The following is a 12,637-nucleotide window of genomic DNA, read 5'->3' on the forward strand; positions in this document are numbered from 1 at the left end:
ACCTCGTCTGACTCTTTTTTTTTTAATCTCTATATCTCCCTCCCTGCACTCTCAGTCACTTTTCCTCCTCGTCTCTCACAGAGTTTCCCTCCGCTGAGTGACTTTGTAAACTGCGACGCCTAAACTCAATTGTAGATAATAACGTTGGTTCTCAAGGTGTGCATTTGAACTCGAGGTCCCCGCGGACATATGGCTGCAATTTCTAAGATGTGGGGGACTGAGAGAGAGAGAGAGAGAGAGAGAGAGAGAGAGAGAGGGAGAGCTGGGAGTATGGCTTTGTTTTTGTGGAGAGCATGAGGGCACATTTAGCTGTGTGGAGAATCAGTGGATCCACGTGAGTCCCAGCAAATAAAGACGGTCTGATCTGCAGATGGTCAAAACACAGCCCTGTATTGTGTCAACAGCTCAGGCCCCAACAAACTGCGGCGTCTGGCCGTAAACATCCACGGTTCTCCGCAGACCCTCAAGAACCGAATGTTTTTGAACCGTAATTACAGCGGGACAAGTCTGCCACACTGTCCGGTCCAAAAACGATCAGTCTCTTCCTCATTGATCACCACTGCCAGCCTCAGATAAGGTTAGCCAGATGAGATAACCGCATGAAATGAATTACGGCTTATTATGGTAAACAGATGTGTTTGAAGGTGGATTGCTGTGGAGCTCCCATAATGCTCCTCCACTCCTCCTTGACGGGACAGCTCAGATCCTTATCAGCGACCCCCGTGTGAATGCATTAACGCTATCTCCCCAGAGTACGGACGCCAACAATGACAGCGTGCACATGCACCGGCGATCAATCTGCACCGTGGCAGGTGAGACGTGGATAGACACGCAGAGAAACGCTGAGCGAGACAGAGAAGAAAAGATCGCCGTTTAATTAGCCCGACATGTCAAGTGCTGGAGCGGATCGTCTCGGGGTGATTTAAGTTAATGGAAAGTCCGATTTATCTTTGATGACTTGGCAATAACGGCTGCGTCTGCTCCACAAAGGCCATCTCAGACAGATTATGCAAATGCGAGTTCCCATTGTTTTGCACAGAAGAGTGCAAAAAGTTAAAACATGCTTTATCCACTGAAGCGTTAGTATAAAACGGGTTACAGTGGGCTGCGATTTTGTTCACACATTCACTTGATCTTCCAGATGGCGGAGTTTCTGCTCTGATCCAAACTATGTAATCAGTGACGTAGGTGCCCCCCCTCCACCCACCCTGCGGCCCACCTTACTCACCCACTCTCTCCACCACTCATTGTGACCTTGATACACACACTTACAGGTACATGAGTGTGAATCTACATGTTGTTTTCAAAGGGCAGCAGATAAATTAAAAAGACAGTTTTGCACTTCCTCCCATAGGTGCTATGTAGGGTAGGAGTGATGCTATCCTCCTCTCATTGTTCTTGCAGTGCTCGGTACTGGTTGTATGGCTGTTAGATTGTTGCAACTGTCTAGATATCCTCCCACTAGCTTTGGCTGGGCTTTCACCTTCAGAAATACCATCTTAAACGAATTCAGCTGTGTTTAATCATCATAAAGCGAGAGGTAATAGAAATAACATCAACTATTTGGAAATGGGTGAACTGTCCCTTTAAGCCTTTATTTAACTGAAAAATACCACACAATCTGGATCCTCTTAATGCTGAAATATTGAATGATGGTCCTCACGTTGACAATTCTTTTTTTTTTTTTTTTCCTCTTCCAGTGCAAGCTGGGCAAGCGCTGCTCCATGCTGTGATAAATTGAAGCCATGGATTTTGAGTTAAAATCTGAATCCCAGCACTGAATATGTCTCTTTCTACTGTGTCAGTGATCTATTCCTGAGTGATGGAGTTCCTTTGGCAGGAACTGGTGGATGACAAATTCTCTCTGTGATTTCTAAGTGAGGTGCATTGCTTTTTAGGGATGCAAGAAAAATGGACGTATGGTCTTTAAAAAATAGCATTTCCTTGTGTCTCATTCACTTTGGAAACCCAATATATGATGATAAAAACACACTCAACAATGTGTATATGCAGAAAAAAAATCCCTTTTAAGAGCCTACTTTAAAATGATAATTTCCAGAGAGGGCTTGGTTGGATCCAGAGTGAGGCCATGAAACAGAAAGCTGTGGCCCTGCAGAGATGTTGTTGAAAAAGGCCTGTCCTTGGCTTCATGCGCGGTTCCAGCTGTGAGATCATTGTGTGCGTCTTTCTTTTTTTTTCATCACCTCTTCCTGCTCTGAAGAGTGTCTTCAGCAAGAAGACACACACACACACACACACACACACACACACACACACACACACACATACACACACACACACACACACACATGCACTCACACTGGGGGACACACACACAGCCACAGATGCAATCGTGCTCTCTCTGTTCAGCTGCCAAGGCTAAGTGCCCTGAATCTGCAAGATCTCTATCAGATTTGCAGACCTACAGAGAGCAATCTCTCGGCATGATTTCATGTGCGCGTGTGTGTATTTCTGTTTAGGTGTGTGTACTGGTGAATGTGTGTGTGTGTGAGTGTGTGTGTGTCCGTGCATGTGTCTTCAGCTTCTGTCTCTGTGTGCGCTCAACTCGGACCTGTGCCACGGCTTTTGTTAGCATTTCTTTGTACTCAGCCTTAAGACAAACATCTCCTGGCAGATCCCATCACATACAAGCACCCGTGCAGGCACACACACACACACACACACACGCCCACACGCACACACTCACACACACATATTCGCTGCGGTCTCCTGTCCCTGATTGATAAGATGTCTGCTGAGAGGTCTATCTGATCATTTCAACATGGTTGTGTTGACTGCGGCTTTACCAAGGCTTAACTGTCTCTGTTTTACTCCTCTCTGTTTCACTTTCTTTGCTTCCCTCTGTTTTGCATCTCTTTTGTCCTCAGAATCTCTCTTTGCTCTCTATTTTTTTTTTTATCTCTGTTATTTATTACTGCTTTCCTGTTCAGTGTCTGTTATGTTGGGTGCTGTGTCTTGTGCTATTTATGATCATTACAGAGACAGATCATGAGTTGACTAACTTTAGATGGGACAGATTTTTCCAGCCGACCATTTTGTTCCATCTGTGAACTCACTGTGTCTACGGGCCCTTTTCCACTGCGCAACAAGAAACAAGAGCAAGCCCAAATGATTGTAAACAGGAAACGGTGTGAGATCCACTTCTAGTTATTGTTTGTGTTTCAGACGTCTTCAGGGGAAACAGCAAGTGACTTGAGGAAGACGACTGACGCAGGAATATTCTCCTGTATACCTTCTCGTTTCTTTTCGTTCATCCAAGTTCCCGTTCAATCTCATCCACTGACCAAATGACAACGAGAGCTTCGACTTTTCTTCAAATGTTTGACAGCAAATAGCGGCTTCAAGATTCTTAATTTAAACATGGCTACCGTCTCTCACCGTCAGTCGCTGCAGTGACACACCAGCGTGCAAATAATTGGCAATAAACAGCGCAACAGTCCCGCCTCTCGGGTCCTGTTGGTTCCCATGAGTCCAAATCAATGAGAACAAGAACTGGACCCTTTGCAAGTTGGAAAATCCCAATTTCTTGTGTTTTACAGAGGGTTTGGTGCTGGAGTGGAAAGGGCTTTAAGATGCCTGCATTCCTTACTGTTTGTTGGCTGCAATGCTGTTTATTCTACTGTTGCACTCGCTGTAAGTCACTTGGGATAAGAGCATCAGCTAAATGCCTGAGATGTAAATGTTTACATGAAGAATGCAAAGTTGCAATGGATTGCATGAGATTTAATGTAAAAACTGGCAAGAGTTCAGAGGCAGTTTTTTTCACATGCTACATTTTCTTTATCGTAATAGATTGTTCTTTCTGACTTCTCAATTTTTCACCTTTGTTTTCTCTCCACATGTTCTCAGAGCCCAGAGGTAAGAGGTAGCGGCAATAAGACGTGGACCGAAATAATCTTTCATTGGGTAGTTTATTGGTTTATTGGTTGGACATTCATAACTGACTGCAGACTAATGACCTCATTTTTATTAAACTGAATTAAATTTAAAATTGTATTAATCATGCTTAATCATGCACTAGACAAACAATGTAAATGGTGTTTTCATCTAAAAAAAAATCCATTCAATTCACTTTTGTTATAAATAAATAAACTCCCTATTTAAGTACATCAGACAAACAACTTAAATTGTGTTTTCATCAAATAATGGCATTAATCCATTTAATTAATAAACTCACAAATAAATAGATAAATACAGTCCATAATTTAAATGACTATCCTGTAGAAGTGTCATCATTTTGTCAGCCAAGTATTTCATTTACTAATGCAATGTGTCATTATTTAGTGCTATCAGTCATTTTGCATTCTTTTCAAGAGATGGGTTTGTCATTTCATCATTTTACCTTTGAAGTCTCATTTCTTTGTGTGTATTCTGCACACTTGCCAAAGCGCCATGTTGAGAGAATTAGGGTGAGGCTCTTCACCTTTTGCACCCTGTCTGTGCGCCTGTCGTCTCATCTGTCCATACGTCACTGGAACTGTAAACCTGTGCATGGCGCTGTCTATGTGTCTGACCTGTCTCTGTGTCAGTCAGCCTGTCAGTAAAACTGTTAACCCCTGCCTTTCTTTTTTCTTTCCTCTTCTCTTCTTTAGCCTGAATCTGTCTGTGAGTCTGCCCGTCCGACGACGTGACACAGCAGATCGAGACAGGGCTGGCCCGTCTGTCTGTCAGTGTCTGTCCTGGGCAGCTGCTGGGGGGTTTTGTTTAAAGTGGGAGAGATTCTTGGCAGTGCCGTGAATCATGTGTTGCTGCCATGATAGATGTTAGAGGAATGCCTCAAGGCCATTTCAAACTCCCTCTTTTCCAGCTTTTTCTCTCTTTTCTCCACTCTCCCAGCTTCCCTTCCCCTCCCATTCCCTCTTCTCTTCTCTTCTCTTCTCTTCTCTTCTCTTCTCTTCTCTTCTCTTCTCTTCTCTTCTCTTCTCTTCTCCCTCTTTTCAGCCTGCAACTCCCATAATGATATAGTGATGAGTCCTCTAATGTGAGTTTTCCTTCCTCTTCCATCAATCTACACTCATTCCACTATGACAGACAGACTGGAGGGATCTCCCTAAAGCAGGCCCAAGTGTGTGTGTGTGTGTGTGTGTGTACTCATGCAAGTGTATATGATCTACAGTTAAAAGACGATACAGTTTTCCACTCTCCCTTATATCCGTGTGATCCAAAAAAACTATTTCTTTTCCACCACCATAAATCCACTATGAACTAAGACACTGAATTGTATTTCCATGACAGACACAATAACTTCCAAGCAGCAGAAATCCGCTTTGATAGATGACAGATCTTACAGTATCGCAGATGTTGTTAATGCTTATGGAAAATGCAAATGTTTTCCTATTTGACCTTCCAACATGTAAACAGCATACTTGGCCATAAATATAGTGATCATAGTGTCGCCTTTACTTTGTCTGTGCACATATATGTGTCTGCGAGCGTGTTTGTTGTTGTATTTCTATACTTATGACCTGGGGAGGAAAGAGTACTAAAACATATTACTTTGACATAAATTGCTGCTGTAAAAATCTACTTAAGTTGAAGTAAAATGGAGGTAAACCTAGATTAATATTCAGTGTACACGTTACCAAGTGACATTTTATAACAGAGAACATTGTTTCATCTGATCTTTCCCATGCAATTATGAAAGGATGAGAGGACAGAGTTCATCTTGTTTTTGGACATCTGGATATCATCACTGCCTTCATCACTGGAGTGCTGTGTTAATGTGTGTATGCAGTGACTGTGTATGTGTGTGTGTGTTGCCGATGTCTAGTGTGATCCGATTCCTTTGGATAGATGCACCAAAGCTGGAAACACTGAAGCACGGCTGATGCTCCCAAGGTTTGAAGGAAAGCATGTGATGTAAAAAGCATAAAGACATTTGTCTGCAGTGGAAAGAGAGAAGGGCAATTAGGAAACATGCAATGCAATATTAGGCCAGGCCATAAAGCCAGTATTGAATGGATAAACCATTTTCATGGTCCCATCTAAATGTCACGGTGTGGCTTTCGTCCCACTTTGTCATTCTAGCTTGTGACTGCTCCTCTGAATTCATTTTATGTCACCTGACCCTCTGTCTTCTGTTTTCTTACTCTCTCTCTGTCTGTCTTTTGATATCCGACATATATATCGTCCCATCTCTTACTTGGTCCCTTTCCTCTCGTGCCCCCTGCTTCTTCTGCTTTCTCTCTCTGTTCAATTTAAAAGACGTAACACCTCTCTCTACTCTCATATTATTAAAGCACCTCTTGAAATTACATGAAGCTCGTGCGTGAGGCTATATACACTTCATCAGATGGGAGCCGGATTCTAGGAAAGCATTATGACATTTCCTCTCTGAGAGTCCAAGATCAACACACCAACATGACTTCACAGGGATCGACTCCACAGCGTCTACGTAATAAGCGTCAGCACTTTTTAAAGCTCTGCAGACAGCAGTCTTGCAGCAGGATGGCCCTCAAAAATGATTTTTTGGGGGTGAACTGTTTTGCAACTATTCTTCTGTGTCATGAAGTGAATAACAAGAGAGCAAGTTGTGTGAACTCAAATCCTGCCATCTCCACCCAGGGTCGTGTTTTTTCCGCCAAATTGGGCTACTTTTTAAGTGTTGCCGCGGGTAACAAATTTTGTCCGCGGGTTGGGCTTGGGCAGACATGAATAAAAATTCATATTTTGAATGACCAATGTTTATACCCAAATCCGCATCCCAAATCCCAGATCAGCATATAAACTATCCACATATGTCACATGCCCCACAGACAAATAATATGCCAATGCTGTGTGAGGCCACTCAGCACATGACCAATCACATCATCAGCACCACTCGTGCCCAGTGCCTGTCAGATGAAGTAAGGTATCCCATATTATATTTTAAGTTCTGATATACTGTAAATTAAATAGGTGAAAGAACTGTTTCGGGAAATTGCCTTTAATGTTTATGGTGTTACTTTATAGATATTATAGTGCATTTTGCAATTATAGCAATGCTGTTGGATTTTAAAAGCAACATATATGGATTTTTATGGGCATATTTTGAGTTCTGGTATTGGGCTGATTTTTGGGCCCTTTTTATACCAGGTTGGGCGGGTTTTGGGCTGGTTTTGTCTCACAGACCTGGCAACCCTGTCTCCACCCTTCGTCCCGCTGAAGTCCAACTGGTGTATGGGGACGTGATCTGCCCGCCTCTGCTGTTGTAGTTTGCCCAGAAACACTTGGAAACACCTGGAATTTACGTGGTAAATTCCGAAAATCCCAATTCCACGGATGACACGCTTTTTTACATGGACCTTGGTGGTTAAAAACTATCTGCGTGACCTACATTCTTAGGGCCAAGATGTTTTATGGGTCAAATGTTGTTTCATGGTTAACTGTCACTTTAAACAGACTCTGCTCCAGACACTTTCTTTCAGTTTCACATTGATCATGATCTCTGATGATGTTATCTTTCCAGTGCAACTCCATCTGTCCTCTTCTCTCACAGACACACAGAGCGACCTTTGACCTGTGTCTACTGACCTGCTGGATGCTCCAGTTGCTCCATGGCTGCAGGGGTGGGCGCCTGTGATGTAGCAGTGGACCTGCTAACACACTGCACAGGAGATAGTTATCATCTGAAGTGTCTAGCTGACGGGCTTTGCTGGTGTGTGTTTGGGAGTGTGTGTGTAGGCGGGTGGCAAGTGTTTCTGTATGACTTGATGGGAAGCGCATGACATTTACACTGCCAAGGTTAGGGATCTGAGTCCCGGTGGAGTCACCCGTGCTAAAATGTGTGCACTGGTGGTACTTTAAGATGATTGGGATGAAAGCATCCAACAAATGGAGGGGAAGGGGTCAGAAACAGGTTTAAAGAGAGGTTTTATGTTTGTGTGTATGTATGTGTGTGTGTGTGTGTGTGTGTGTGTGTGCGTGCTTGCGTGACTTTCCTGTTGCTCTACCTCAAGGCCTGCTAATCCGCTTGTCAACTGACCGTAAATTTGAGCGTGCGTGGCCGCCGCGATGAGTGCTGCGTCTGCGTCCGTGATGTCTGACATTCCTGCCATACCAGACGATCACGCAGGCTGAAGGAGAGAGAGAGAGAGAGAGAGAGAGAGAGAGAGATGAAGGGATAGAAAGAGAGAGAGGCAGTACAAAGGAGAGTTGATGGGAGAAAAAAAGCAGAGTGAGAACGGCAGTAGGGCAACAGCCATTGTGTCCATCCTGCTGAAGTGTCCTTGAGCAAGTCTTGACAGTGAGCCCTGACTGTTCACACATTGCCTGTTGCATGTGATAAGACTGTCAGTTAAATGTGTTGAAATGAAAAGACAAAAGGCAGGGAGTTGGCATCAAACAGACAGGAAAGAGTGGCAATTCAAACGAGTTAAAGATGAAAAGAGCTGGGCGAAGAAAAGAAGAGGGATGGGTTTGTGTGTGTGTGTGTGTGTGTGTGTGAGTTGTGGGGAGTGCATTGAGATCATTACCTGAAAGTCATCACTGACTATTTCTGAAATGGCAGGGATCCATTAAAGTGTTACCATTTTGTCGAACAAGCACTTCAGTCACTCTCTTTGAAAAGGCAATATAATTTACATAGTTTTATAGTTTGCTTTTTTTTGCCTGCAGTCACTGAATGGCGGATATGTAATTTTCAACAAAACCCCTCAATTCTCATTCTGAAATCCCGTAAACGATCTAGGATACTCATTGTTAAGCCTCTCAAGATGCCTGAAAAGAGGGAGAGCATCTTAAAACAATTATGAGCCTCAGCGTCATTTCAGTGGAGCCGTGTTTGAACAGACAAATGAGCATAATCCTGTTTTTAGCCAAGGTGTTGCTAAGCAACCTATAGATAGGGATAATTTAACTGGAGAAAACTGGACTTCAAAACATCCCACAAAACACATTGACTGATGTCATGCCTGTATTATAATATAAGCCAGAGATGCACAAGTATAAATATAAATGCAATACACATAGAAGTGCCCACATACACGCACATGCACACACACACACGCACACACACATATGTTTGGTTAGATTTATAGCATCCTCTAATGTTACAGTGAAAAACGGCAGTGCATACTTGTGTGAGTGGGAAGATGAATGGTAGTGAAGCTATAAAACAACACAGAGGGAAGGTGCAGCTGACAGTACATGTCTCACCCACTCCCAGCCTCGCCTCTTGTCTCATGGAGGTGCCCATTGTCACGCTACATTCATTTTCTATTGTACCTGCACCATTATGTTCCTGTGCTGGCTCTGCTGTGGTTATGGCACAACACTGGATTTCCACTGGAACCGACCTCCCTGTTTGTTTGTGTGTGTGAGAAACATGGAAAAGCTGGCAGAAAACCTTGCCACGGTTCTTTGAAAACCTCTTTTGTCATACCCAAACAAGGAACTGCAGGTTGATGTCGTAAATAGGGAAACTGCTTCAGCCGCACGTGTGTGTGGAAAACCTTCAGCTATGTACTTGAGCAAGGTAGGCGTGTCTTGCTCAAGGACATCTTGATAAATATGTAAATTATATATCTATTTTGTATTATGTAAATTATGAAATGCATTGTTTACTGCAAGTTGCCTTTGACAAAACATAATATATGTTACCTCATGTGTTTTTGGTGTTTGCACTATGGGTATATAAGATGGTGACTTGTAATCACAGGTCTGAGGACGTATTACTAGACTAGCAGCATACTATTAAAATCCTGTGTTTTGGAGCTGTTTGGTGCACAGATCTATCTGTTCTACACCTGTCTTGCTCAAGGACACTTGACCTCTGGCCTCCCCGTGGAACAGTAAAGGAAAAATAAGGATTTGTTATAAATTCTGCATGATCGCATCAGTTAAATTTCTGACAGTTACAACATAAAACAAGTGTAACCACTGATGGGAAATGTTGTCTGTGCAGGGATAGAGCTAAACAAAAAAAAAAAAAAAAAAAAAAAAAAGTAAAGGGGATTCTTTTGAATGTAATGTCAGTGTGTCAGGCTGTTGCTTGCAGTTGGCAACAAACACAAACATAAAAAGCCACATTTTTACTAACAAGATCACTTTACTAAGGCATTGGAAAGGTAAGCAGCATAGAATTAAGCTATTATCTATGGCCTATTTTGTATTCACTGTGCAAAGTAATAGGCTTACTCACGGTTACTTGTTTACTTACGTTTGGGTATTTTTTGGTGCACTTGGGTGCATTTGGGTAACTGTCTGAGCACTATTGAGTACATTTGGGCTCTTTTTGGACTGCTTAGTGGGATCCATTTAATATGCTGATGCAGCTGCAAATAAAACTTGAAGACAGGTTTATGTATATTGAGGATATACTGAGGATGTTTGTTTATTTCATTACATCTCAGTCTGCATAGTTTGTGGGTTTCTCCATAGTGACTTTACTCCCCAGATTATTTTCTTACACTGATAGAATTACTGAAGAGGTGAACTTGTGACCAGAAGTTTGCCAAGTCGAATTCCCAGAGCAGCAGTAAAATATCGCTGCTCTGGATACAGTCTCAGCTGCCATTAAGTAAAGCACTGGATCCCACTTTCAGTTGTTCAGAGTCTGGACACACAGAGCTGGACATTTTCCAGTTGTGTGTAGAAGTGTATTTGTTGTGTGTGCATATGTAGGTTAACTACATCAGTGGTTGGCTGGTGTGGGATTGTCAGTAGTCTAATCTCCAAACTATCAAATGCAACAGTGATTCAAAAATATTTGAAGCAATAAAAATTAAATAATTTGGAGAGCTGCAAGAAGATTTTATGCAGATTGCTGGCCAAGTTGAAAAGAAACAAAATGAAACCAAATACTCAACTGAAACTAAGATCTCCTGGAGGGTATTGCTCAAGCCAGAACTAGAAAGCTAGCCAAAGATGTCGAAAAGATGATGGTGCCATAAATAAAGTGATCATAGTGTCGCCTTTACTTTGTCTGTGCACACATATGTGTCTGCGAGCGTGTTTGTTGTAGATGATGGTGATAAAACAGTGGATGGTGCGACTGATATCGTTTGAGGAACTTTAACAAACACATACTGCAGTACCTGTGGTTGACAAGTCAACCAGGCACACTGCTGGTGTCATGTATACACAATGTATCAATAACATCATCACCCACACTTCTAACACACACCCAAACAGTTTTACATTTTCAGCTGCATCAGAGTAACATCAGAAGAGAGACGACCCTGAACAGGACTAAGTAGCACTGCTGTGTAGGAACGTGCAGCACGCAATACTTTTTAGTTATATGACATACAAAATATACTCATGGAAGACTATGTGAACTCAGATGAAGTCAGAGGGGATCACTTGGATGCACAAGTGACTGTATATGCCAATGTTGAGGCATTCAAACCTGAAACAAGGGGTCAACCTGGACAACAGACACCAAGCAGGAAGAGATGTTGGGCTCTTGGTCTGGGGACGCTGGGTCTTCTTCTACTGTTTGTTATCATTACGTTGAGCGTCTACTGTGAGTATACTGTAGTACTGTTTTACTAATGCAAACAGGTGGTCCTTTGTATAAATGGGTTTATGCAGAAATGGGTTTGTGCTGATTTTTTTCAGATACAATGAAGGAGAAAGACCAGTTACAAGGAAAGTATGAAACCCTGCGCACTGAGCTAGTTGCTCTGACTAAAGAGAGAGATGCTCTGACTAAAGAGAGAGACCAGCTGAAGGCTAGTTCCAACAATTTGATGACGGAGAAAGACCAGCTACAGAGCCATTATGACACCGTGTCTGCAAGTCGAGATGCCTTACAGCTGGAAGTCGACCGTCTGAAGCTTGGACAAAACTGCTCCCAAGGCTGGGAGAAGTTTGGCTGCAGCTGTTACTACGTCTCATCTGAGCTGAAGACCTGGAACGAGAGCCACGATGACTGTGCAAACAAAGGAGCTCACTTGGTGATCATCAACAGCAGAGAAGAGCAGGCGTTTCTCAATAAGTTTGCAGTCAGAGCTTGGATTGGTCTGTCTGATGGGGAAGATGAGGGAAAGTGGAAATGGGTAGATGGGAGTCCTCTGGTGGGCGAGGGGTTTTGGCAAAATGGGGAACCAAATGATGAAAATGGAAGAGAAGATTGTGCAGAGCTGATCTCTGGAGTCGGTGAATGGAATGACATGCCTTGCATGCACAGGCAGCGATGGATTTGTGAGGAGGTTATTAAGAATTAGTCAGTGAGAAGTTTGGTTTGTAATCTTTAGATCAAACTCTTACAAAAGACCACCAAATTGCACTCCTCATTCATGCCTTTAGAACAGATGATTTTACGAGTTTGCATACAAAAACATTCTCTTTTTAGTACATTTACTAAAGTAGGGCTGTCAAGTGATTTATTTTTTAATTGTGTTAATAACAAGGCAATCATGGATTAATCATAATGAACCACATATTCAAAACGTATGAAATGACTTGCTTGCTTATCCTTTCACTGCTGTATTTTGTGTTTTTTGGAAACCTTTGTTGCTGTTCACGGGGGTTTATATGATGGATTCCCAGACACAATCTATAGATACATAGATGATTTTTGAGGAAGGATTACTATAGAGGCGGACACACCCTTCATGTACTGACAGCTGAGCAAGGCTGCACTGCCAAAAATGTTTTATATGTCCTGCCCAGTTTTGGAGATACCAGCCAC

At 42.7% G+C, this 12,637-nt stretch overlaps 1 protein-coding gene across 1 annotated transcript; it reads left to right on the plus strand.

Moving 5' to 3' along the window:
- Positions 1 to 11,425: 11,425 nt before the first annotated feature.
- LOC115355577 (CD209 antigen-like protein C) lies at positions 11,426 to 12,170 on the plus strand. Its single transcript, XM_030046435.1, has 2 exons — positions 11,426 to 11,467; positions 11,563 to 12,170. Exon 2 carries the CDS (start codon positions 11,568 to 11,570, stop codon positions 12,168 to 12,170), a length of 603 nt encoding a protein of 200 aa, XP_029902295.1. The 5' UTR covers positions 11,426 to 11,467; positions 11,563 to 11,567.
- The last annotated feature ends 467 nt before the right edge of the window (positions 12,171 to 12,637 follow it).

This window comes from Myripristis murdjan, chromosome 23 (genome assembly GCF_902150065.1).
Source record: "Myripristis murdjan chromosome 23, fMyrMur1.1, whole genome shotgun sequence".
Lineage (NCBI taxonomy): Eukaryota > Metazoa > Chordata > Actinopteri > Holocentriformes > Holocentridae > Myripristis > Myripristis murdjan.